Source organism: Mirounga angustirostris, unplaced genomic scaffold (genome assembly GCF_029215605.1).
Source record: "Mirounga angustirostris isolate CCGP_5_RB_7025 unplaced genomic scaffold, mMirAng1.0.hap1 SCAF_7, whole genome shotgun sequence".
Taxonomy (NCBI): Eukaryota; Metazoa; Chordata; class Mammalia; order Carnivora; family Phocidae; genus Mirounga; species Mirounga angustirostris.
In genome coordinates, this window is record NW_026991715.1 from 88,253,539 (window position 1) to 88,279,603 (window position 26,065).

The 26,065-nt window shown below is 40.9% G+C and overlaps 1 protein-coding gene across 6 annotated transcripts in view; it reads right to left on the reverse strand.

Moving 5' to 3' along the window:
- Positions 1-26,065, reverse strand: part of EPB41L4A (erythrocyte membrane protein band 4.1 like 4A) — a 249,881-nt gene that overhangs the window by 69,646 nt on the left and 154,170 nt on the right. For 5 of the 6 annotated variants that reach the window (XM_045899935.3, XM_064596465.1, XM_064596464.1 and 2 more), the window contains exons 9-13: positions 25,234-25,322; positions 24,543-24,606; positions 7,330-7,421; positions 5,926-6,003; positions 1,446-1,567 (exon numbers count right to left, since the gene is read on the reverse strand). In XM_045899935.3, the coding sequence (XP_045755891.1) occupies positions 1,446-1,567; positions 5,926-6,003; positions 7,330-7,421; positions 24,543-24,606; positions 25,234-25,322 (445 nt within the window). The remainder of the gene's footprint in view (positions 1-1,445; positions 1,568-5,925; positions 6,004-7,329; positions 7,422-24,542; positions 24,607-25,233; positions 25,323-26,065) is intronic. The other variant, XM_064596462.1, reaches the window with a different exon arrangement.

The following is a 26,065-nucleotide window of genomic DNA, read 5'->3' on the forward strand; positions in this document are numbered from 1 at the left end:
CTTGGCATAAGGATTCAGTGAAACAATGGACGTCGTAATGCTATGTCAATTGTCATGCAATGTTCAGATAGAAATTGTTATTAAAAATTCCACTCATTTCCCACAATACGATAAAAACAAAAACCAGGAGACCTAGGTTCTTATCCCAGTCAGGGGGGACTCTGTCTAGCTGCTGGAATCATGTCTTCCTCATCTGTAAAATGGGAACATACTCTTTGCTCTGCCCTATCTCACAGGTTATTGTGGGCTCAAGTGAGACAGTATATGAGAAAGTCCAGGGGTGCCTGGGTGACACAATCAGTTAAGTGTCTCTTGGTTTCAGCTCAGGTCATGATCTCAGGGTAGTGAGATCGAGCCCCATGTCAGGCTCCATGCTCAGCGTGGAGTCTGCTCGTCCCTCTTCCTCTACTCCACACCCCCTCCTGCTCTCTTGCTCTCTCTCATAAATAAAATCTTTAAAAAAGTCCACGGAACGTGTTAGATAAGGGTGATCTATAAGTAAGCCATAAATCAAACTCAGTAATGTATAATGTCACTTTACAGTACAATTCTGTGAGTTCTGAACATGAATTAAAACTGATTAGCTGGCTTTATTACAGAAGTAGTCTTCATTTAAAAGAAAAAACCTGAGCAACCCAGATGTCCATCAATAGTAGAATGGATAAAGAAATGATCATAACATGGAATACTCACAGCAAGAAAAGTGAATGCACTTTAGTATACACTACATAATAGCATTGATAGAGAGAAGCAAAACACAAACAATACACATCATGATTCATTCATATAATGTTACAAATAGGCAAAATAAACTTGTTTGTTCAGGGAAGGCTGCACAGTATTAAAATTGTAACAAAAATTAAGGAAATAATTACCACAAAGTCAGATGGGGATTTTCTCTGGTTGGGGAGGGAGGAGATAGTGAAGATATCATCAGGCCAATAGGAAGGACTTTGGGGCTGTAGGCTATGTTAAATTCTCTGTGTGTATGTACAAGTGTATATATATATATATATATATATATATACATTCATGTATGTAAGTACACTGTAGTCACTTTTCTACACATATATTTCACAATAAAAGACCAACAATAACAAAAATTCAACTAAGTTCTGTACAGATTATGTCAATAGTGTTCCTTTTTTTTGTTTTGTTTTAAGAACTTTTGCTAAGAGTTTCAGTTCTAATCTCAGATACATTAAACTAAGAGATTACTCAGTTGGGATTTTATTCAAAAAGAAAATATAATCATTAAGCAGGTTATGGTGATTCAAGCTGACTACTGGTCTACTTATTAGTAGCTTCTAATTGCTTGGACATTTTCAGGGCCAAATTAAACATTCTACTGTTACCAATAAAAGAAAACTACATGGCTATCACCACCTGGGCATATCTCACACCACCACCCTAAAAGGAAATGCAAAGTTACATCAGTGACTTACCAGCTGGCTGTGTTTGTGCTATTCTCTTTGGGTAAGTCTTGCTTCGACTTCTTGCCACATTCTGATCTGGCCGAGGAAGTTGAATAGAAAGATCTCGACTCATTTGCAATGCTGTCCTGCCACTTGGAAGTGCAACATTTTGGTTAGCACAGATAAAACCACACAGTCACAAAATTAAACCACGGCTCACTCAGAATATCTACAATGTATGGAGAGGGAAAAAAAGCAGACTCACGCAGGCCATGAGTATCTAAGGGTTTTCAATGGGTTCTCATTGCAATATTAACCAAGGGCTAATAGGAGAGTCTTAGGTTAGACAGAAGGATGATCTATCAGAGGGAGAAACAGGGAGAAATGTATTAAAGGAGTTAGGTTTAGATTTAAGTAGAATGATGAGCTAGAAATAGAGGATGCTGATGGTCTTCCAGCTCTACAACTAAATAATAAATTACATTAGGCTAAAGTAAACAATAGCAATGAATCTACATGAATCAACAGGTCTCTGGGTTGTACTTACACAGCAAGTTGTAAAGCATACCTCCCCCACAGGACCACTTGGTATGATTTTACCCTGAACCCTGCTGTGGCACAATCCATCGTTTATTATGCTCCCTCACCTGTACCAGATCAAGTGCCCAGGAAGATTTAGAGCTAGCCTAAACCCCATGCAAAGTGCTGCTTCTCTAAAGAGTCTGAGAATGCAAGGAGGTGTGCTCTCCTTGGGAATGGACTTTCAAGTAATCTTCCTGAGCAATTGTGCAATTGTTTGCTGGATTTCAGTGAACATTCACCTTACTGAAAAATTATTCCACAGCTGCTGAATTTGAGCGAATGAATGACCCTGACTTCCATAGGAAAATATCATTCAGGTACAGGAAAAATGCATTTCTGTATGTTTGGTTTGATTCATCACAAAAAGAGCCATGTATGGGAGGAAAAAGGACTTTTAATGGCTCAAATCTTATTCCTCCTACATTTACAGGATAAATATTAATAAATCTCTCCCCAAAAGAGATGAGACTCATAAAGCAAAATTCACCTCCTACGTGCTTCTGTGAAAGTTTCCCCTAGTGACTACCCCAGTTACCTTTATTAGAAATAAAAAGATGCTTGAAATACTCATAAAAGTGACTCCTCATCAGGCTAACTGGGGATACCAGTTGGTATGAGCTACCATGGGAATTTAGATGGCAGGTTCTATCCGTGAGCATGCTTCGTGTTCAATAGTTCACGGGAACCAGGCAGAAGGGAGGGGAGAAAACCTATTGACAGATTTTCTTTCACTTGAAATCTAACTTTTTTTTTTTTAAGGTAGCATATAAGGTACCACAAGTAGCAACATCTCTTTCCTGAAAAGCTAAAAAAAAAAAAAATTCCATATTAAGAGCAAAATTCCATTATTATAAATGGTTTGAGGAATAAAAATAAGAGCTACTTACAACAGACTTTCTGTTATCAGAAAGATTTGGGTACTGTGTATCTCACTGCAGAGAGGAAGAAATATTTGCCCTAAAAATATAACCCAATATGTGGGTCACAGTGGCATTTTATAATGAGATTTTACTTTATCATTCAATTTTTCCTCATGGTTTCCCTCTCAGGAATAGAGGAGAAATAAGAAAATCGTATTACAAGATTAATAAAACTATGGTCCAGAAACATAAACTGATCTGCCCCAGCATGTACAGGGCTCCTGACCAGAGCAAGCCTTCTGACCTCCAGATGGCTGTGGCCCAGCCTGGTGGCACGGGAGAGAGGGCAGAACATGGAGCTGTCGGGTTTGAAGTGATAAGCCCCGCTTAAAACAAAGCTCTGCTACCATTGTGTGGTCTTCAGCAGATTATTTTTAAAATCTCCCAGAGTCTCATTTTCCTCATTGAAAATATATTTCTACTTCTGCAGTCTCTTTCCGAGCAGAAATATTCTTGTACAGTATTCTTACTATTTCCTTGTAACAGAAAGTATGTGATGAAAATAGAGATTTACAGTGTAAAGTGTGAGAGTTCCTATACATGTCTGGTGGCTCTCCGTAGTGACAGGAAAGAGCTTTTTTCCCCCCCATAATCACCCACTTCCCTGCCAACTCACACTCCAGCGCACGCACTCTGCTAGGGAGGGCACAACTGGCAATCAGCGGGGTAAGGGGGAGGGAACAAGTGTAAAGACACCTGGGTTCAAATCCCAGCCTTGCCACTTATTGGTTCAAGGTCTTTAGTTCAGTTACTTTATTTGGGGCGGGGGGGGGGGGGGGGCGGTGCTCAAATTTCTCATCTGTATAAATGAGGATATGATGCCTCCCTTGGCAGGTCATTGCACAGATTAAATAAAGTAACACATTTAAAGCACCCGACAGAAAAGAGGTCCTCATGAGAGCGTGGTCTCTCCCACACTTCAAGAAATGTGGGAAGCCCATGTGATTTCAGTCCTATAAGAAGGTCACCTGGGTCCCCAGGGGGGATTTCTCAGGCCTAATTCTCACTTCTGGAGGATAAAGTCTATACAACTCATTCATTCATTCTAATCCGGAGTCACCTACATACTTAACAGGTGAAGGCAAAGTTAGTTTTTGAGGAGCTCAAAGAAGGAGCACTCAGTGTATAACAAAATATTTCATCAGTACCTATTTCAAATTATTGCTATCTGATAATAAAACAACAACAAAAGGATTAGATTTCAGACTTCAACTCAGTTTACCCACAAATTTTGACTTTTTGAAAGGACTGGCAGTCACACATCACTAGAAATATTGAATTTTTTCCTTCATAAGAATTCATTTTTCTAAAAGGTGTTGGAATCTTCTTGGTATTCTGCAAGCCCCAAGATGCAGGAAAGAGTATAAAGGCTAGAACTCTGTCTTCCTCCATTACACACACACCACTAAAAATACATCCACAATTATACACACAGAACATGCAGACACCCACATTCACACACCACAGCCACTTGTCATGCTGTTCTTTATCCCTGATGCTCTGAAGGCCTGCCGGGTAGAGGAGGGGGCTGCCCGTGTTTCCAGTGCTCTGCTTTTATTCTACGGTTTCTCCAGAATGTTTCAAGAAAGGAGTAAGCATATGATGTTTGTTAAAGGTTGGTTGCTTTTCCTCTTTCGACAATTAACAGACCACGGGCTGGCAACCACCCAGCAGAGACCCACCTCTGTGTGAGCCTAGCTCTGGGCAGTGGGCTGAAACATCTTTCTTCCAGGGATGGTGTAACGTTAATGCTTCCTACATACAGACATGGAGATTTGGGTTTCATTAAGACTTACTAGGGAGTTAATACCATCCACAAAATTAGAACAGATTTAGTAGAGCTTCCAATTCTACAAAGGTTACCTTTAATTACTTTCTCGGAAGAAATGATATTTAATATGCAAAATCCAGTAACTTTCTAATAATAATTCCCAGTAGCCACAACATTTGCATTTCAATAAATTTGAGAAATCAGGTATGGGTAAATCTGTGGAAACCAACTACAGCATATGTTAAACAGCATAATTACAATTTTAATAGCATGAACACTGACAGATGCCTTTTCACTAGCTTCATTTCAGTGACAAGGAGATAGATTTACACATTCTCTTGATAACCCTAAAAATGTTTTATGCCCCAACTAGAAAAACAGCCCAAATACTGACTATCAGTTATTCTCAATATAAAAATTTCCACTCTTCCGGTTACCTTGAAGAGTGACTTGGCCTCTCTGAACCTTAGTTTCCTCACATACTAAAGAGGATAATGTTAAGAAGACTGCAATGATTCAAAGAAGCAATGAATGGAAACCATTTAGCACAACACACGGCACTTAGTTACTGCTCAGTAAAGTTTAGATATAATTACAGCATTACTACATGTAGGTTTTAAGCAGTAGGGAACACAATTTGATCCACAGTATAAAGTACACATTGTGTTACAATAGGGGATCAAGTGAATGTCCTAAGAACACCATTCAACTACAATTCAGGATATCTACTTTGTTTCATAATCACAACATAATTAAAAATAAAGTGATAATTGTATTGAAATGAGTATCTGAAGATAATAAGCTTTACTACATTCTAAAAGCCCTAAGCTTAAACCTGAAAGGCTGCTTTTTTTGGTTTTTGGTTTTTGTTTTCTAGAGATAAGGGAGACAGAGAAAGACAGAGGAGAGTGGGGAAGGAGCAGAGGGAGAGAGAGAAGAATCCCAAGCAGGCTCCACACCCAGTGTGGAGCCCAAAGAGGGGCTCGATCTCAAGACCCTGAGATCATGACCTGAGCCGAAATCAAGAGTTAGGATGCTTAAGCGACTGTACCACCCAGGCGCCCCATCAAGAAAGTTAATAAACTGTTACACTTTTGAAATTCATGGGCACTGTAGAAAAATTAATAAAAGATTTAAGTCATAAACTTTAATGTGCATGTATGTGGACAACTGACCTCAATATTTATTTATTCATACACACACACACACCCTTCCCCAAGGAAAAAATGCCATTTACCTATACCGGTGCTTAGAACTCATGGATCCAAACTTGCTGAGTTTTCTTGACAATGAATTTGATTCATTTTCTGGCATTCTAATAAATTTTTAAAAGAAAATTAGATAAGGATTCATAAATACTTACACAACACTTGAGCAAAAGTTAGGTAGAAAATATAGTGCAACACTGTTTCACAGCTAGTCGAAATATTTTATTTATTCTACATGTTGGCAGGAGATAATTATCAGTTATTTTAAGCTAAAATTTGAAATACAACCACTCTCTCGGATTTTACATAGATCAAATACTTTCTCTACTTAAGAATTTTATCACAGAAGAAAAAAAAAAAAAAGGATTTTGTCACTATGTTGATTTACCCATGCCATGGTTTTCATGGCAGATCTGATGTGGTGTTTCACTGTTCTTTGTATTTCGGGACTTCCCATTCCAGGGTACCTTCAACAGACACCTTCCATGTGGAGCTCCTTGGCCCAGGCCCCACTGGTCTACTGGCGATGTCTCAGACCTGCTGGGCCACATCCCTCACCTAATATAAACTCTATGAAGGACACTGGTCACTGTATAAGAATACTTCTCCAACATCATGCTATTTGGGAGAAGTGTTCCATCCACATCAAATAGGAATTAGGGGAAGAATTAATCTAGCTTTAAATTTAAAAGCAAAAAATAAAGTTTAATATGTTACCTGATAGGATGTGGTTTTATCTTTACACCATAAGGATGTGAAACAAGAAGTGTTGCCACAATCCAAGGGTCTATTCTTTATCCTCATTTCACTTGACCTCCGAGGAGCATGCAATGCAGCTGCCAGCTTCTTATTCACCAGGACATTTTCCTCCCTAGTTCCCACTTTTTCCATACACTTTACTGGCTACTGGCTACTCCTTCTTATACTCCTTCATTGGTTCTTACCGCCCTCTAAATGCTGGGAGGATCCCACAGCTCAGTCCTCGGCTATCTGCTTCTCTTTCCTCACTTTTGCCACAGATGACCTCATCCAGTCCTCTTTGCCTTAATTACCCAGTAAGTTTACATGGCCAGCCTTGGTCTTTCCAAGACGCCTTGTATACCCGACCACCTACTCCACATCTCTACTTAGATGGCTAACATGCATTTCATATTTAGTATGTTCTCAGAACATTTAATTTCCACCAATACCAAAGCTTCACTCTTTATATATACAAAAGTCCTTGACCCTTTCTTGTAGTAGGAAAGAAGGTATCTGTGTGTGTGTGTGTTTGTGTGTGTGTTAATACGATCCAGAAAATTAGGTGGCTGAAAAAAATTAACAGAAGAGAAACACTTCTAAATTTCTACTGTAGACAGAAAAGAATTATTGTTATAAAAACAAATCAATTTTCATTTATTAGAACAATGCATAAAACTTTCACATTAACATACCTAAAAAATGTATGATGTTCTACACTGCACTTCCAAAGATGCTTGCAAGCAGTCTTACTTCGAGCTTCAAAAAAGAATGAGGTTTCATTGCACTAAAAGAAAAAAGAGAGAGAACGTGAATTACTGACCATAATGTTCTTCAGATGACAGCCACATTCTAGTTACCAAAAATTCAAGTAAGCAGAGAAATTATTAACACATAAAACAAAAACCAATTATCTCCTGGTAACGATTTTTGGAATGTTGCCTTAAAACCACCTTCAATAATTAAAATTACAAAATGTAAGTTCCATGTAAATCTTAATGGCATCACCTTTATCACCTGCTTCTGTGTCACCCCATGACCACGGATAATCAGGGGCATGGCATGGAAGGACTGTAAACATTTCTATCATAAATGGGCACCCAAACAGGACAACACCAACTGTGTGGAAATCAACTCCCAATAAAAAGGAGATGCCCAGGGGCGCCTGGGTGGCTCAGTCGTTAAGCGGCTGCCTTCGGCTCAGGTCATGATCCCGGGGTCCTGGGATCAAGCTCCGCATCGGGCTCCCTGCTCCGTGGGAAGCCTGCTTCTCCCTCCCCCACTCCCTCTGCTTGTGTTCCCTCTGTTGCTGTGTCTCTCTCTGTCAAATAAATAAATAAAATCTTAAAAAAAAAAAAAAAGGAGATGCCCATAAATCCAGTTCTTAACTGGATTATTTTTAAGGACTATCAGGCCCCATCTAAAATGATGACTAAAGAATCTCAAGAGGGGCCCATGCGAGGAGCAACCACCACAGCGGTGTCATCCAAGCACATCCAAATCATGTCTCTGAGCTTCTGCATTCTGCACCCAGTTACTGGGTGAAATAAATGATGTGACAAAATAAATAAATAAATAAATGATATGACAGATGTAAAGTATACAATAGGTACACATTAAATTTCAACTATTATTTTAATCCTGTGGATACTTACCTACATTTAATAGATAAGAAGTCATTCTACTTGTGCAGAAGATACTTTTTTTTTTTTTTTTAAGTAACTGAATAGGAAACCAAGCAAAATACAACAGAAGTACTCAAATAATAAACTACAAGTTCGGTGAAGTTCTGTTATTGCTTTTTATCTAGGACAAAACTAGCAAACTCAAGTCTCAAATGCAGAAATGCCCCTGGAATGACGTTCCTATGGATGTATAAACACAAAACTGGCAATGCGGAGGAGTAATTGAAAGGATCCTCCCCACCTTTTAATAAAGACAGAACATTTATATGCATGAAACTTCTTCCAAGTCCATCTGGAATGAGGCTGCCCGGTTTAGAAGTTTATTTATAAGATGAAAGGGTATGATGACAACAGAGCCAATATATGCATGTTACGGCAAGGCCAACTGTAATTCCAAAACCTTGTGAAGTGGAGGAAGGAACTTAAGACAACTCCCAGGTTTCTGTCGTGGGGAATGCTACCTAATAAAATACAGCAAGTGGAAAAAATTGGGGATTTGGATGGTGAGAGAATGGATAGCAAGCTCAGGTGATTTTGATTTTGAGGTGCCTGTGGAATGGGAAACTAAACACCCCGAGAGGGCCAGGAAACCTGCAGCACTGAGCTGAAGATAGGCCATCCCTGCTGACACAGATGATTTCACCCGAGAGCATAACAGAGATTGTTCAGGGAGACAGAATGAAGCGGGGGAAGATAAAATCACAGCCAGGATGCTTGTGAAGATGGAGTGAGAGGGGTCAAAATGGACCAGGAGGAAATGATGTCCCAGAGGCTAGGAGGAGAGCACAAGTCTCAAGGGACCCGGAAAGGTCAAACGGGGTTTGAAAGGAGGTGACTGCATTTCACGGTAAGAGATCTTCAGTGCCTTGCATGAAAGGGGGAGGAATTACAAAATTAGAGATAAGGGAGAAAAGTCAATGAATTCAGAAAGGGTTTTCCTCAAAAGCAAAAGAAATGGGGGGAGGGGGTACCCAGGAAATGACAGAAGATCCTTGGGGGCAGGGTGGGGAACCAAACATCCTGCCAGGCGAGAAAAATGCTTAGAGGGGAGGGTTTTTTCCTTTTCCTTTACTTTCTTTAATATAAAATATACATACATGGTACAGATGCCAAAAGTTACCAAAATGGACACACACGGATAACTAAAATCTCCCTCGCACCACTGTTCCTAATCCCCTTCCCCAGACGCAACCACTATTAAGAGTTTTTTTTTTTCTTTATATATATATATATATGTATGTGTGTGTGTGTGTGTATGTACATGTTTTTCAGGTCACTGGATTATCCAAAAATATGATGCACAGGTCGTTTATTTTAAAATGATTTTGCTTGTGATTGCACTGTATCAGGATAAATGATCAAGATAAAGCGAGTACAGGACAGGCTGTGCCCCTGCCACCACCTATCTCAGTATCTACACCCCACCTTCTTGTGCCTTTCAACAACTAGAGCACCCCGTGGGCCAGGACCTACTGGACGTTATCACCAACAAGAAATGGTGGCTGGGAAAGACTACTCTGTGACACTGATACTTGTACTAAAATTTTAGCAAATAGGTCGGATTTGCATACCCAAAAACAAATTTTCAGAAAGTTATTTAATGGCATATAATCTAGATTTCTAAAAATGGAGGAGAAACAAAAAGCATTCAATCTTAAAAATAAAGTAAATCCCCTCGAACTTTTCTTGAGCTGGTTTTCATTTTATTCTTCACATAAGCGTCTATATTCCTTTTCTTTTTAAATAGAGACCCAGCCACAGGATATCCAATATATATTTTTTTAACTACCATCACTTCATGAAAGGAGAAAAGGTATTTAAGAGTCCAACCAGAATTGGGTTTTCTCAAGTTTCCTTGGGTACAAATATATTAAAGGAACAAAAGAGGTTCCCACAGGCCTCCCAATTACTTCTGCCATGTGCAAATGACAAGTATGAACGCATTCTCCATTAATATAGGGCTGTAACACCAGCTGCCTGGTTTTTATCCCACTGTTAGGAGGATAATCCAAATACTCAAAGGAGGGTTAACATAAGTAAAAAAGAAACCAAGAATTCTGAATAAATTCCATGCATTTTTGCCACTGACAGTAACCAGTGGCATGAATGGGACTGATGCAGCATCACAAAGGTCTCTCTTTCCTACTAAACCTTTTCCAAAGAGACACAGACAATTAGCACCTTTCCATTCAGTCATACAAAGGTGAGTAGATACTTAACTTCAGAGGTTCATTCCAACCCACTGCTAAAATACTTTATCCAAGCACCAACTGCTTGCTTTTGGCAAAAACACTCAACTTTTGTCATTTCATGCCAGAAAAAAAGCTATGTTCTGAATCTCTCTTTTTTTTTAAAGTAGGCTCTACACACAGCATGGAGTGCAATGGAGGGCTTGAACTCACAACCCTGAGATAAAGACCTAAGCTGAGATCAAGAGTCAGACACTTAACTGACCAAGCCACCCAGGTGCCCCCTGAATCCTTTTTTAATACAGATTTTTATAATATTTTTATTTTATAAACTGAGCAAGTTTAAATCACCTGTAACTTGAATACCATGTGGGGGTTTCACTGCACCTTGGAGTCCTAGGTAAACGTGGCTCAAACTCCCAGTCCTATCATTTTTGAGAATTCAGGACCCGTATCATATCGATGAATTCCCAACCCAACTCCCTTGGATCTCTTGGTTTCTTTTCCCATCTTTGCCGGCTGTTTCTCTTTGCAAGCTTCAAGAAATAAGTCTGCTTCAGCCTGGCTTCTCTGAAGTGTATTGAGATTACTGGAACAGTCCTGGAGGGGCTCACATCCACTATGAGCTACACAGTGCACTCACCCTGGGCCCAGCTGATTCTCACTGCCTCTCCCAAGCCTGACCCTTGTTGCCACAGCCAGTCCATGCTCTACTGGTTCTTCCATTGCTGTCTTGGGAAGCAGCCACAACTGGACAGTGTGCCTTCCCCAGGCTCCCTAGAATTATGGGGTGAACATCTTCTCAATCCTATTATATGTTTGTCCCACCTCCAAGGTCAGAGAAGCAACCTCAGGTACACTGCACTGGTAAATATTTTTAAAAGATTAGAACTTCTAACAAGAGTAAGATGCAGTCATTTCATAAATACTGGAAAGTCCCATAGCAGAGAGGTTTCTGATCATCAGTGATCTGCAGAAGCAGAGGAGAGGATAAAAGGAAGTATGAAGATTACAAGTCTAAAGTATGGGGCACCTGGGTGGCTCAGATGCTTAAGCATCTGCCTTCAGCTCAGGTAATGATCTCCAGGTCCTGGGATTGAGTCTCAAGCTGGGCTCCCAGCTCACTGGGGAGTCTGCTTCTCCCTCTCCCTCTCCCCCTCCCTCCTGCTCGTACTCTGTCTCTCTCTCTCTCCAATGAATAAATAAAATCTTTTTTAAAAAAAAGTCTAAAGTATGGTGAGTTTGTTTACTTTTTAATGTGCATTCTCAACAAGATTTATATCTACCTGGCAATTGTTAATGGACTTTAGGCACTAGGGGGAGAAACAAAATCTTCAGAGGGCTGATAGCATATGACTGCAATAACTAATTACTGATCAAGCTAAGGCCAGCAAGGGGTGGAACTGAAAACAGATACCAAAAAGATAGCCCAAAATGGTGTTTTGAAAAATGCTATCATTATAAATGGTGAGACCGAATGACTAGGGTTTTAAAAGCTGAACTATGAAAGAAAGTGGGCACAATGTCTGTTTTAGTGACTATCCCCATGTTTGCCACTGCTCTCTCTTCTGGCCTCCCAAGTTCAATAAAGAATTCACTGTGAGCCCTGCCACAAAGCAAACTAACAATCTTCTTATTTGGGAAGGGCATTCTTTCAAGCTTTTTCTTTTCTTTTTCTATTTAAGTAATCTCTACACCCAAAATGGGGCTCAAACTCAAAACCCTGAGACCAAGAGTCGCATGCTCCTCCAACTGAGCCAGCTAGGCGCTCCCAAGCTTTTTCTTTACATAAGGCTCCCTAAAGAGTCTTTCTTACATTAGAGTCCTCTCATATTGGCATCAGAGAGTGCGGTGGTCAAACAAACTGGGCAGCACCAGATTAAACACTCAGATCTACTCATGTGCGGATGTGCTCTGGCAGTCTCCAAGAGCTGGTAAGATACTTGCTATTTCCCCGATTTATATGAGCAGAGAACTTCCTTTTAAGGATGGGACTTTTCAGTACTCTGGATTAGAATATTTCACATGACATATACATACCCCTACACACACACACACACACACACACACAGTTACTTTTAAAAAATTCCTTTTGAGGGCGCCTGGGTGGCTCAGTTGGTTAAGCGACTGCCTTCGGCTCAGGTCATGATCCTGGAGTCCCTGGATCGAGTCCTGCATCGGGCTCCCTGCTCGGCAGGGAGCCTGCTTCTCCCTCTGACCCTCCCCCCTCTCATGTGCTCTCTGTCTCTCTCATTCTCTCTGTCTCAAATAAATAAATGAAATCTTTAAAAAATAAAAATAAATAAAAATAAAAATTCCTTTGAAATGCATATAATATGGTTTGAATTAAAAATCACTGTGTATTTCAGCAGAGCACTTGGAGAATCAAATTAATTTCATTTCTTGCATATACATTTTACAATAGAAGAACAAAAACAGCAAAAATATTCCAGTACTTTTTTGTCAGCTGTGTGGATGATATTCCAAAATATATACTAAATGTGAAAAACCTTTTTACCTCTTTTACAGCTGAATAGATTGATTGCTTGATGAATAATTGCATGTAACTCTTTCTAGCTCACAGAAACATAAATTATAGCACTGGAAAGGATGTGTTAGATTGTGTGCTTCTCTTCTTTTTCATTTCCTCCCAAAAATTCAGAAAGAGAAAACATGAGCCAAAACATCAGAGAATATTTATATCATGTTTCAGTAAACTTTGAAAACTATTATGTTGAGCTTATTCTGCTTCCTACTTGAAAAAATGCACGGATGCAAACCCAGGAATCCAGATGGTTGTTTTACTCTATCTTTTCCTCACCTTCTCTTTAGAGAAACCACAGTATTTACCAACATGTTGGCACTTCTCTCTTCTACTTGCAGATTTATTTTTTAAATTTTATTTTATTTAAATTCAATTAATTAACATATAGTACTGTACTATCAGTTTCACAGGTAGAGTTCAGTGATTCACCAGTTGCATATAATACCCAGTGCTCATTATATCAGGTGCCCTCCCTAATGTCCATCACCCAGTGGCCCCACCCCCCCACCCCCTTCCCCTCCAGCAACCCTCAGTTTGTTTCCTATAGTTAAGAGCCTCTTATGGTTTGTCTCCCTCTCTGATTTTGTCTTAGTTTATTTTTCCCTTCCTTCCCCTATGCTCCTCTGTTTTGTTTCTTAAATTCCACATGAGTGAAATCATATAACTGTCTTTTGCAGATTTATTTTTGTAAAGATAATCTTTATTCCCAGTTTACAAATGTTACAGATTTTTAAATAACAAATGTTATTTAAGCTTCTTAAAATGAAGGCATCTCTGGTAAGACCTACTGATACTCAATTTAAAAATGTTTCATAGCAGAATTTTAAAATTTTTTCCAAATATGTGGTCCATGTGTTTTAATTATAGAGAAAGTCAACAAACATACCAGCAAGTGAAGCAGAGGAAAGCGCATGGCCCTGGGAGACCTGCACTCCCCTTCCTGCCTTGGCATAAGCTACTCACCAGCCGAGACTGGTCCAGAGCAAGGTGCTCCCTGAGCCCTTCCTGTGCAAAGCTTCAGTAGCTCAGGGTGGCATGAGGCCAAGACAATTCCAATTCAGAGACATAAATCAGGAGCCTATTTTAAGTCCAACTTCAGACTAGGTGCTTTCAACCTCACAACAACCTTGTAAGGCAGATTTTGTTGTTTTCACTTTATAAATAAACACATGTAGGCTAAATGTTGCTCCGTGAATTGTCCAAAGTTAGGTAAGTGGGAGGCCTGGACCTAAACCATGCTATTTGACCACATGGCTAGCGTCCATCTCCGAACCCAAGAGATGCCAAACCAAGCTGTTGTGTGGCATCAGGATCCAAATATTACTAACGGAGCCGCACTCAGGAATGCATGGGGGAAAATATTACACCTTAGTTCCGGTGTGCTCATACATGGTGGTGGAGCTGCAAAGTGGCAGAAAAACTTGAGATGGAGGAGGGGAAATGGAAATACCTAACAAAGCTATACGTGCACTTACACTTTGGCCATGCAATCCAATCCTGGGGATTTACCCCGAAGATACTCCTTCCACAATATAAAACTACATATGCACAAAGTCACTGGAGGAAAATTTTTAATTGCAAACTACTGAAAACTACCTAATTTGTCTGAGCAGAAGAGGTTGGGTGAGTAAACGATGGTACACACACTCAATGGAGTCCTATGTAGCTGCACAGAAGAACCAGAAAGCTCTCAATGGACTGATACAAAGAGAATTCTAGGAGGTATTACTAGGTGAAAGTGAAATGATGTTCAAAGGCATATAACAGTGTGCTATCTTTTGGGTAAGAAAGAAAATGTTTTAAATATGTTTATCTGTACAAACAGAAACACGAGAAAGATGAAGCATAAAACATTAAAGTTGGTTCCCTACAAAGAAGGGTAGGGAAACAATTGAAAGAATATGGGAATTAGTGATACTTCTCTGTGCTGTTTTTGTACAGTTTTGACTTTTGGAAGCATGTTAATCTTCTGCATCTTCAAAAAATAAAATGACATAAATAAGAATATGAAGGGGACCTAAAGCTGAAACAAGTAAACCTAACCAGATCACAAATGAATACCAAAACCTCAGGAATAAGGAAAGCAGGAAGGAAGGGCCAGCCCAAGTTCATTCTGAACACAGCATTTGACTATATGCCCTCAGTCTTGGGAAGATGGTATATGTGAGTGAAAGAACTACAAACAACTGTCAATTTTCGTGGTTTAGACAAATCAATTCTGAAACTATTTGAGATATATTTTACAATTGAGCAAATAAGTAAATGTGTTTCTGTTGTTGGGAGCCAAGGTTCTCAGGACATACAAATATGAAATGAGGGAAGGCCAGAAAGAATGCTGTGGGGATGGATGGAAATTGGAGATATGATGTGAACTCGTGATTTCTACAATGAGTATGAGCATGTTTATATGCACACATACGTATTTATGGACTTATAAATGGACACATGCATGTGTGTATTCCTTAGCTCTGTCCACTGAAAAGGCGAAAAATTAAGGTCACCCCAGTAGCAATGACCACCTAACACCCAGATCTTGACCTGTCCCCTCTGAACAGAACCAGGGCTCATTGGAGAAATGGCTGGTAACAGGGTGGATGTAGGATAGGTGCAGAGTAGGTACAAGATGCACCTGAAACACCGTATTGTACCAAAAAGGAAGAAAATGACCAACAAAATGATAGGGTTAAGTCAAAAGGGCACAGGAGCCAGACTAAAGGACCTCCCACTGACCACATCTAGGACAACTTGAGTACCAAAATAGTTAGGTACAGTAATGTATTATAAACCACTGGGGGAGGGGGGAGGATTAGTAATTCCATGCTGATAGGATAAATAAGAGAGAGAGAAGGTGTGGCTCTTGCTTACAGTGGAATGCCAAGGGCTGACTGATGGATGTGAGGGGTGTGGAAGAGCTAGAAAATCAGCATTTTACCAGCATCATAGTAAAAAATGAGATCAGGCAAGAACCCTCAATGAATGCTAAGTCTACAGGGAAATTCTGAAGAGGAGCAGGACATTTGCATTGAATTGCGGTATCTCCCCACAGGTTACTCATTAACTGTAAAGGAGGAAGAAGAAAAACAATAACTGTTCAGTGGGAAATCTAATCAACATCCTGGCTAGGTGATGAAACTTTGTCTAACCACCAAGAGACATCGGATGGATGATCATCACGTGCCTCCAGATGCGATGCCCTAAGGAGGGCACAACCGCTTATGCGGCTTTCCAGCTGAGAACACGGACCCTCAGTCCGTCACAAGAAAACAGACAAACATGAGATGAGAAGCTTTCTATTTTTAAAAAGTGGGGTAGAACTGTATTCTTCCAAAATGTAGGGCGCCTCAGTGGCTCAGTCGGTTAAGTGTCCAACTCTTGATTTCAGCTCAGGTCATGATCTCAGGGTTGTGGGATTGAGCCCGGGTCAGGTTCTGCAATGGGCATGGAGCCTGCTTAAGATTCTCTCTCTTCCTCTCCCTCTGCCCCTACCCGCCCCGCCTTGAACACATGCATGTGCTCTTTCTCTCTCTCAAAAAAAAGTCAATGTCATAAAAAACAAAAATGCTACAAAAATGTTTCAGATTAAAGAAGATTAATTGGATTCTATACCAGAGAGGGAAAAATACTATAAAGGACATTATTAGGCTAAACAAAACTGCAATGTAGAAAGCAGATGATGGAAGTATTATATCAACATAAACTTGTTAAGCTGATAATTATACTGCGGTTCTATCAGAGAGCATCCCTATTCTTAGGAAATACCCACTGAAGTATTTAGAGATGTGTCACACATGAAAACCCTCAAATCATTCGGAAAAGAATCACGCACACGCGTGTGTGTGTGTGTGTAGAGAGAGAGAGAAATGAAAAAGGAAATGCAGTAAAACATTAACAGTGAGTGAATATAAGTGGGTGAATGTACTTGACTGTGTTCTTTGCAATATTTTCATTTTTGCCACTTTTTGTAAATTTTGAATTATTTTCATACAAAAAGAATATTTTTAAATCTATAGTTGCACTTACAATGTGAAGGAACCCTTAGCCTACGTGAGCGAGACCTCCCCGGCTTGCTGATAAACAGTGACAACTCCTGGCCACCAGGACTTCCCGTGTACTCTTCTCAAAGAGTTCGGCCAAGTGGATCTAATTACTTGTGGCTAGACTTGCCAGGAACCTTTTGGGTCGACATCCTGTCACGCTGGGTAAGTTTAGGCTGAGGTTAGTTTCATGATGTGTTACACATAAAAGTAATCACAGCCTCATTTTTTTCACTTATTCAACAAATGTACATGCCAATCTCGGGTGGGAAAAGGGGGCCAATCTCTTAGGCCTTTGGCCAACCTCTGGGCCTACTGCTGGGGACTGCACACTCTCCCTGTTGATGAAACCAAGGCATTTGGATATGATCCCAACTCCTCCTGAGTTTTCACGAAAACATTCCATCTGCTACCCATCGGAAGCTGTTTTACCTCCTCACTGGCTCCCAAATCTGCCCACTTCGCTCCATCCTTGTGGTGACTGCCTTCCCATCACCTCCCCTGATCAGCGTGTCTGCCTCCATTCTTACCTCCTCCGTCCTCCATGAGGCAGCCACTCTCCTCACAGCGGGTAAGGCTCAGGGCTGGAGGCATCCCGCAGTTTCCCCACCCATGCTCAACTCCCCCAGCCACCACACAGGTAAGAGAGGACCTCTTCCACAACAGGTGAGACTGAACTATGCACTGGGACCATCTCCCCTTCCTCAGGCCTTCTACCTCCACCAGCAGCGGAGAGGAGCAGACACAGAAAACAAACCCTACTCCCTTCAGACATCCACAGCCTCTCCACCTTCATCTGCCTTGAATCCACTGGACCCCATCTACTATGCTCTCTTGATCTCCGTCACCCCGAAATGATACTCAGCAATTCCCCTAGTTTGTCCCCACACCTCCACACCTCCCCCCGCCACCCCCTGCCACCCAACTTCTGAAACCCTTCCTTCATGCCCTCTGGAATTCATGGTCTCTCATCAGTAAAATCCCTTGGCCCCGCAGTCTGCTCTTTCATACTGCCTTCACCCTGGCGTGCCAGAAGAAGCCTGGCTCTCCCCTGAGGACTTGTCTTAACTGCAGCTCACTGGAGTCGGAGCTTTGCCTCTTGTGCCAGGGTCCTCATATCAGTGGGCCTGAGAATAGAGAAGATTCCTGCTTGCTCCCCAAGGCTGCTTTTGGACCATTCTCTCCTCTTTCCCCTACAACTCCCAGCTTGGGATCTCATCAGATTCCATCACCTGCCATCTCTCTGGTGGCTGTCATCCTGAAAGTCCTCTCCTTCAAACACCAAAGCTACTGCAGTCAGTCACACCCTCCAATACTACTCTCGTGTTAATTACTGGAAATTTCAATATGTAAATAGAAACAATGCCTCCAACACCCAGACATCTCAGTTCCCTGAACTTCTCAGTGCTGTTGGCTTCCTCCCTATCCCAACCACTCCCTCCTGTGCTTGCAACCCCACAGCAGAGCTCTCAGCTTTAGCACGACTAGATACCAGGAGCCTTTCTGCCCCATCCCGCCCTGTGACAACCAACTGTCTCTTGATGCTGCCAAATAGCCCAGGGGTCGGGGGGTAAGAAGGTGAAAACCCCTGCCTGGTAACTTCTCATTTGCAATAGCTAAAGTTCCTCTGTGATCTCAGTGCCTAGCACCCAACCCTCTGACCACCCCGTCTCTCCAGCTTACTCCCTCCACTTCTCCACCCCCACCAAGCTTTCAACTCCTCCAACCAGGACCTCCTCCCACCAGACCCCACCCCTCTTTCACAGTTCTCACTCTTTCCTTACCCAGTCTCAATTCCATGATAAACCGCGGGGTTGGCTCCCCTGCCTCACCTAATTCCCTGGTCCTTCTCTTTGTACTAGTCTCTTCACCAAACCAACTCTCCACTTGCTTCATGTCTGCACCAGCGCTACTGAATGTGCGTGGAGAAAAGCATACCATGAACGGGCTCATTTTAAATTCAGGACCCTTCGTACTACCAAGCTATCACAGGATATCACCAAACCACATGTGCCTTGTCTATTTTCTCTCTAAAATTACTATTTCATACCTTCTTCTTCCTTCAGATCCCCACCACCTCCTACCCAAATTCAGCCTCAGCTGATGACCTTAATACCTAGTTCCCTCAAAACAGAAAGCAGAACAATCATAAGAAAACTACCCACCTACCCTAATCTACATTCCCATGCTCATCTTCCTGCCTGTTAACCAGAGATGAACTGTCCTGGCCGCCCTCTCAAACCAACCCTTCTATTTATACACCAGCTGTCATCCCCTGTCACCCACTCAAGAATATCGTTCCAGCAATTCTCTCTCCCCCTACCACATCATCAAGTGTTCATCATATATTGGATCATTCTTATCGGAGTATACATATGCTATTATTTTTCCAACTTAAAAAAGAAACCCTCTTGACCTGCTTCCCCTGACAGCCTTCTTCCTATCTGTTCCTCTTCGTGCCAAAACTCCTCAAAAGAGTTGTCTACATTTACCCTCTCCAGTTCCACTCCTCCTATTACCTCTTTTGCTTTTTTTCTTAATTAGCATGCATGGGGGGGGGTCATCCCCTAATAATGGACTCCTCTCAGGGTGTTTTTCTTTTTTTTTAAGATTGTATTTATTTATTTGTTAGAGAGAGAGAACACATGAGCACAAGGAGGGAGAGCCACAGGCAGAGAAAGAGGGAGAAGCAGGCTCCCCACTGAACAAGGAGCCTGATGTGGGGCTCGATCCCAGGACTCTGGGATCCTGACCTGAGCCAAAGGCAGACGCTTAACCAACTAAGCCACCCAGGTACCCCCCCCCCCCCCGCCCAGGGTGTTTTTCTTGCATATGAGTGCTACAGTAAGGATATATATGTCCCTTGTGATTCTCCAGGGCGCACAGACCTAAGAGTGGAACTGCTGAGATAAAGCTCACTCTTCAATCCACTGAAAATGGTCTTATCAATGACCTCCTACATTCCTAAATTCAGCAGTCAATTCTCAACCCTCTCCTGATTTGACATATCAGCATCATTTGACATAAAATGTGATTTTTAGCTGGCAAAATTGGATACAATCAGTATTCTTCCTACCTCCCTGGTTATTGCTTCCCAGCCTCTTTTTCTGGTTCTTCCTCTTCTTATCTGTACTCATTCTCTTAATGACCTCATGTAGTCTCATAGCTCCGAATACCAGGATATGTCAATGATTATCAATCTCACTATCCTGCCCAGACTTTGGTTCCAAACTCTGGACTCGTAGAGCCCACTTCTTAAATGTCTCCACCTAGATGTATAACAGATATCTCAAATGCAACATGTTAAACATGGGATTCCTGATCTTCCTCCCCAAACCTGCTCAACTCAAAGCCTTTCCCACCCCGCTGGATGGCAGCTCCATTCTTCCTGCCTTTCAGTCCAAACACCTTTAAGTCACCAGGACTCCTCTCTCTCATACCTCCCCACATCCATGAAACCATGTAGCTAAATCCAGAATCCAACAGTTTCTCAGCACTTGAAATGTTGCTACCCTAGTCTGAGCCACTATCCTCTCTCATCTGGATTTTTTATTTTTATTTATTGATTTATTATTTTTTAAGATTTTAAGTAATCCCTACACCCAACATGGGGCTCAAACTCACAAACTCAAGATCAAGAGTTACCTGATCTACCGACTGAGCCAGCCAGGCACCCCTCGTCTGCATTTCTTAAGTAAGCATTAGTTGCCCAATGAGTGAACAGGCAACAATGTTTACTCTCAAGGAATTCAGTGAAAAGCAACCATTTGATAACAGACTTCTAAAAATTTAAACCCCTCATAATAAACACATATTCCTAAAACCAAGAGCTAATACTTAAGTGGTGGAATAGTGATATTTTCATTAAAATCAGAAACCAAAGATGCTTTATATTACTCAATCACTTAACACTCTTCTATAAGTTATGACCAACACTATAAAATATGAAACATAAATAACAGAAATGAGGAAATAAATTATTTTTACTTGCAAATGATATAATTATATACCTACAAAAATTTATGAGAATCAAATTAAGAACTCTTGGCTAGCACACAAGAATTCAGCAACATGGCCAGATTTGAGATCAACATAAAACTCCACAGCTTTCACGTCCACCAGCAGAAAACAATTATAAGATACAACAGGAGGGAAAAACTGATCCATGAAATTAAGAAAAAATGGTCAAACCTGTAAAACTAAAACACCTTATCAAACACCGTGCAGGCACATATGAATAAATATAATAAAAGGAGAAATGCTTATCATATGATACTAAATATAAAACCTGTGTACAGAACCACACAAGGGATGACATGTATTCATGTGTGTATAAACGTATATCATACATTTGTGCTAAGAGGGCAAAATCTGAAAGGGACGGCACCAAAATAATAATCATTACCTCTGAATTTTAAAATGTAATTTTCATTTTCTTCTTTATAACGTATTTCCCAGATTTTCTAAAATTGTCATGGAAGACCTTTATACTAAAAGTTTTTTACTTTCTGGGAGGTATTACTGAAGTCGCAGCACCTATTTTGAAGCTTAAATAATCCATAAAAGTATTTATAATAATTAGCTGCTGAACCTGTCAGAGGAATAAATGTTTACAAAATCATTTTTTAGGGGCGCCTGGGTGGCTCAGTCGTTAAGCGTCTGCCCTTCAGCTCAGGTCATGATCCCGGGGTCCTGGGATTGAGCCCCGCATCGGGCTCCCTGCTCCCCCGGAAGCCTGCTTCTCCCTCTCCCACTCCCCCTGCTTGTGTTCCCTCTCTCGCTATCTCTCTCTCTGTCAAATAAATAAATAAATTCTTTTTAAAAAAAAATCAGTTTTTAATTGCAGACAACTATTTGTTGCTCTCTGAAAAATGAATCACGAAATTCATTAAGGTTATATCTGAGAAAGAGGAGATTGTTACTTTTGGATGCAAAGGAAGAGATACATAGTACATACTAGTACATTCTTTGTATTTATTAAGATATGTTGATGTGTTTTGTTGGACACAGTTAATATTAAAAAGTGGAATTGGACAGTATTAGTGGCATAGCATGACACCAGGAAAAATCTTTTATCTGTAGGACACTGCTTTCTTTTGGGAACTGAATACCTGAATTTGGTCTTAACAGCATTGAGCATACTGAGTTAAGTCTCTCTGACTGGACCAGCAGAGCAGAAAACCAGAATAAACATTTCAGCCATTTTTCAAACTATGATTACTGGTCCAGGCAATAGGTTTCAGGGGGCTTTCATATTTAATCTATGATTACAGTTAGGTCTCCATAATAATCAACTTAATTCTACCATTATGTAAATCATTGCCTCACAGACAGATACCCTGGTGGAGAAAGAAGACATACTGCAAAGCAAGAACACTCAGAAAACGGAGTTCTTTGGTTAAATTAATGTCTTATAAAAAAAAATAATAATCCCTTTGATTCAAGCCTGAATTCAGCACCTTGCAAGAGATTGATGACACCAGGCTAACGACCCAGGAGACAAGAGTGTCTCAGGCGGCCCCCAAACACCACTCCTTTTCCAAGCTGCAGAAGGGACTGAGGCAGAGCTGAGTGTGTAGCAAACTAGGTCACACCATGGAGACTGCCATTAAAAAGTAACATGAAGGGCGCCTGGGTGGCTCAGCTGATTAAGCGTCTGCCTTCGGCTCAGGTCATGATCCCGGGGTCCAGGGATCGAGACCGGCATCGGGCTACCTGCTCAGCGGGGAGCCTGCTTCTCCCTCTGTGCCTCCCCCCACTCATGCTCTCTCCTCTCTCTCATACATATAAATAAAATCTCTTAAAAAAGAGTAACATGAAAAATACCAGTTTTGTTGTTTTGTTTCTCCTAATAATGAAAAATATAAGAAGCTGAAAGTTCAAGTTAGTTGCAACTTTACCAAATATTTATTCTGAGGCAGAAGACATTTTGAGGCACGCTAACGATAACATAAAAGTAGTTGAACAAAGGACGTTGCTCACAAAAATAACTTAGGTATAAGGGGGAACATGACCATAAATAATAGCAACGCTTCCATGAAAAGTCTTACTCTTTTATTATAATATTCCTATTAAGAACATGAAACAGTATCTTCAACATGTTGAATAGACCTTACTCCTTGCATTAAGTCTTGTGAAACCAGGGGCAGGAGAGGGAGAAAACCATATAGCCCTACTATCTAATTAGCTGTTCTACTTTTTGGATGATTTTAATTCAATCTTACAGCTCATCTTTTAAGATTGATGCGTCTAATCAGGAGTTGAAGAAAATTATAGACTGTTACGAACTACTATAGTAGTTAGATAGTTTGGACTATCATTTTTGTAAAAATCTGGAATTTCCCCTCCTTACAAGTTAAAACTCATTTCAAAATCCAATTTTATCAATAAATGGCAGTCTGTCACAGTTCAGGGAGGGATCATTGCATTTTTTTTTCTCTAGAAATACCAGGTTTTCAGGTTGGACAGTACATAATCATCCCACAGTGCGTGAGCGGATGCTGCCGGGGAGATCTCTGCCCGACGCCGCGTTCCACCTGCAGTCACTGCCGCTCCTTTCCCGCGTCTCCATGTGGAGATGCGGAAGCGCAGGCTCTACTCACCTCGTTTTTACAACAGACATCTCATCAGAAAGTCAATTCAATGCCATCCACTTAGGTTTTTGGTCTACATAAAGTCACTACCAAAGAGACAGAAGGATGGATTCTCGTACATCCTATTTTCACTAATTTATCCCATAAATACAAATTAGAATAACAGCACTTCAAGGGAGCATTATTTTCATAGACAGATAAAAAGGAAGCTTTCACAGCCTTGCCTTTTTGGGCACAGTTTCTTAAAAGCCACCTCTCAAGGCATGAAAGCACCTCCAGGCTCCGACAAATACTATGCCCATTACCCAAACATTCCTGGAGGACACTGCCAAGCTGTAGGGAGAAAGTCAGTATTTCTGCACCCTTGCCTTACACGCTCCTTTAAAAGCCTCCAGAATTTCCCCTCCGGTTTATCTACCATGCTCAACTAAGGAGAGAACAGAAATATGACTCCCTACAGGTCATTTAATTTACTTTGGGACAAAATTGGGACACTCTTTATCCTATATGTGGGCTGCACTCTTCTGAGGATATGAATCCTACCTTCATAGGTAGTACTTTTAGGCAAATTACTCTAATAATGATAATCACTTCCTATTCTCTCTTGTGCCCTAGAAAGGGTTTTTTTTTTTCCCTCTCTTTGCTCAAACTAAAATGACATGTCTCCATAAGCAACTCATTCATTTCTCCTCACTTCCCTTTCCCTCCCTTGAGAAGTTGTGTACGTGAGTCAATTAACGCTGGTTCCACGTGGCTGCAGCTGGGGAAACACGGCACTTTTACTTCACAATGTCTTTTAAGTTACCCACGGACAGACAAGACTTCCCGCCTCAGTGAAGCTGAGCGCTCAACAAAAACTTACATCTTTTCCCAGCACTCTGAGTTCAAACTGTGTCTCCTTGAAATGAACCTTTGTAATCCGTGGCCTAAAAAACAAAGCAGACGGTGGCGGTGGTGTAGTTTGTAAGAATTAATCTTTCAGCAATTCAGAGAAGTTCCCAGAGGGAAAAGGCTGGCTCACCACAACTCCTTCATAGACTGCTACAGCAACTGCTGAGAGCTCCCTATAAGTCATTTGCTCTGGACCCCTTCCTAAACAAAATTCCGTTCTCATTCTCCTGTGCTTCTCTAGTAGATACAGACCAGCTTGGAATCCCCAGGTCCTTGGCCATTACTGCCTTCCCAGCCACAGTGTAGGGCTACAGGCAACGCCTCCCTCATTTAGCATTAGAACTCAGAGGAGTCAAAAAAAAAAAAAAAAAAAAGAACTCAGAGGAGTCCTGGGCCCACAGCCCACCGGTACACAGTGGAATGGGTAGGAAACCCTACTATACCCAATTTGCATGGACAAGAGAGTCCAGAATCACAGTACCTAAAATTTACACAGAAAATACATACTAAGATGCACTGGGAGAAAACTTATACCCAGTTTCACTCATTTATTTATCAACCACTGGAAATGTACCTGTTTTCTTTTCACTAACAAAGACCCATAAGCCGAGCACATACACTGTATAATTTTAATACCAACTCTGCCCTCAAGTTATACTTACCAGAAATACTTCCCCACTTGCTTTTTATTCTTGTAGACAACAACACCAACTGGAGTTAATCCTAAGAAATACTCAGATTTGTTTTCCCCCTGCAAAAACAAACATATGCCTATAACTATGAATTTATTCATGTCAAAAACCTTTGTCAAACTGTAGTTGGCCATACAAACATAATTTGTTGCATTAATACTGGGTCTAGTTTTTCAAAAACAGCTTAGAAAGCTAGCTAAGGTATGATAGTACGATTAGTTTTTTTTTCAAATTTTTACTGAAAAGTTTTCTTAGTGTATTCATCCTTGTAACTGCAGTTCATCAAAAGAACCTGGGCTACCAATCAGACCCCTGATCAACTCAGCCCACACCGCATCCATAGTGCTGTTCACCCCTGGCTGCACTGGAATTAACTGGAATCACCTGTGCAGCTCAATATGCTGGTGCTTGGGTGCTACCAAAACCGGTTAAATCAGAATCTGTAATGAAGGGGCCCAGGTATCAAAATCACATAAATACTCCAGGTGATTCTCCTGTGCAGCGAAGGATTGAGAACCACTGGCTTCTATCAAGAGTTCCTTCCCAGGGGCTCATCTTGATCTTATTCTCAGACGTAGATAATCATGAAGCCTTGTTTATCACCACCCTTCTCCAGAAAGTTCAGGCATCTGCCCTAAGGCACACATTTGGATTCTCTGATGTTTCTATCATGCTTCTTCCTACTTCCATTTGTGACTTTAAGACTACTCAAAAAAGTTAAAAATACCATATTTTCTGGTAAAGACTGAAGACCCCTTAATTTCCAGGCAATGATAAATCCTAATTAAGAAAATGAGATTCT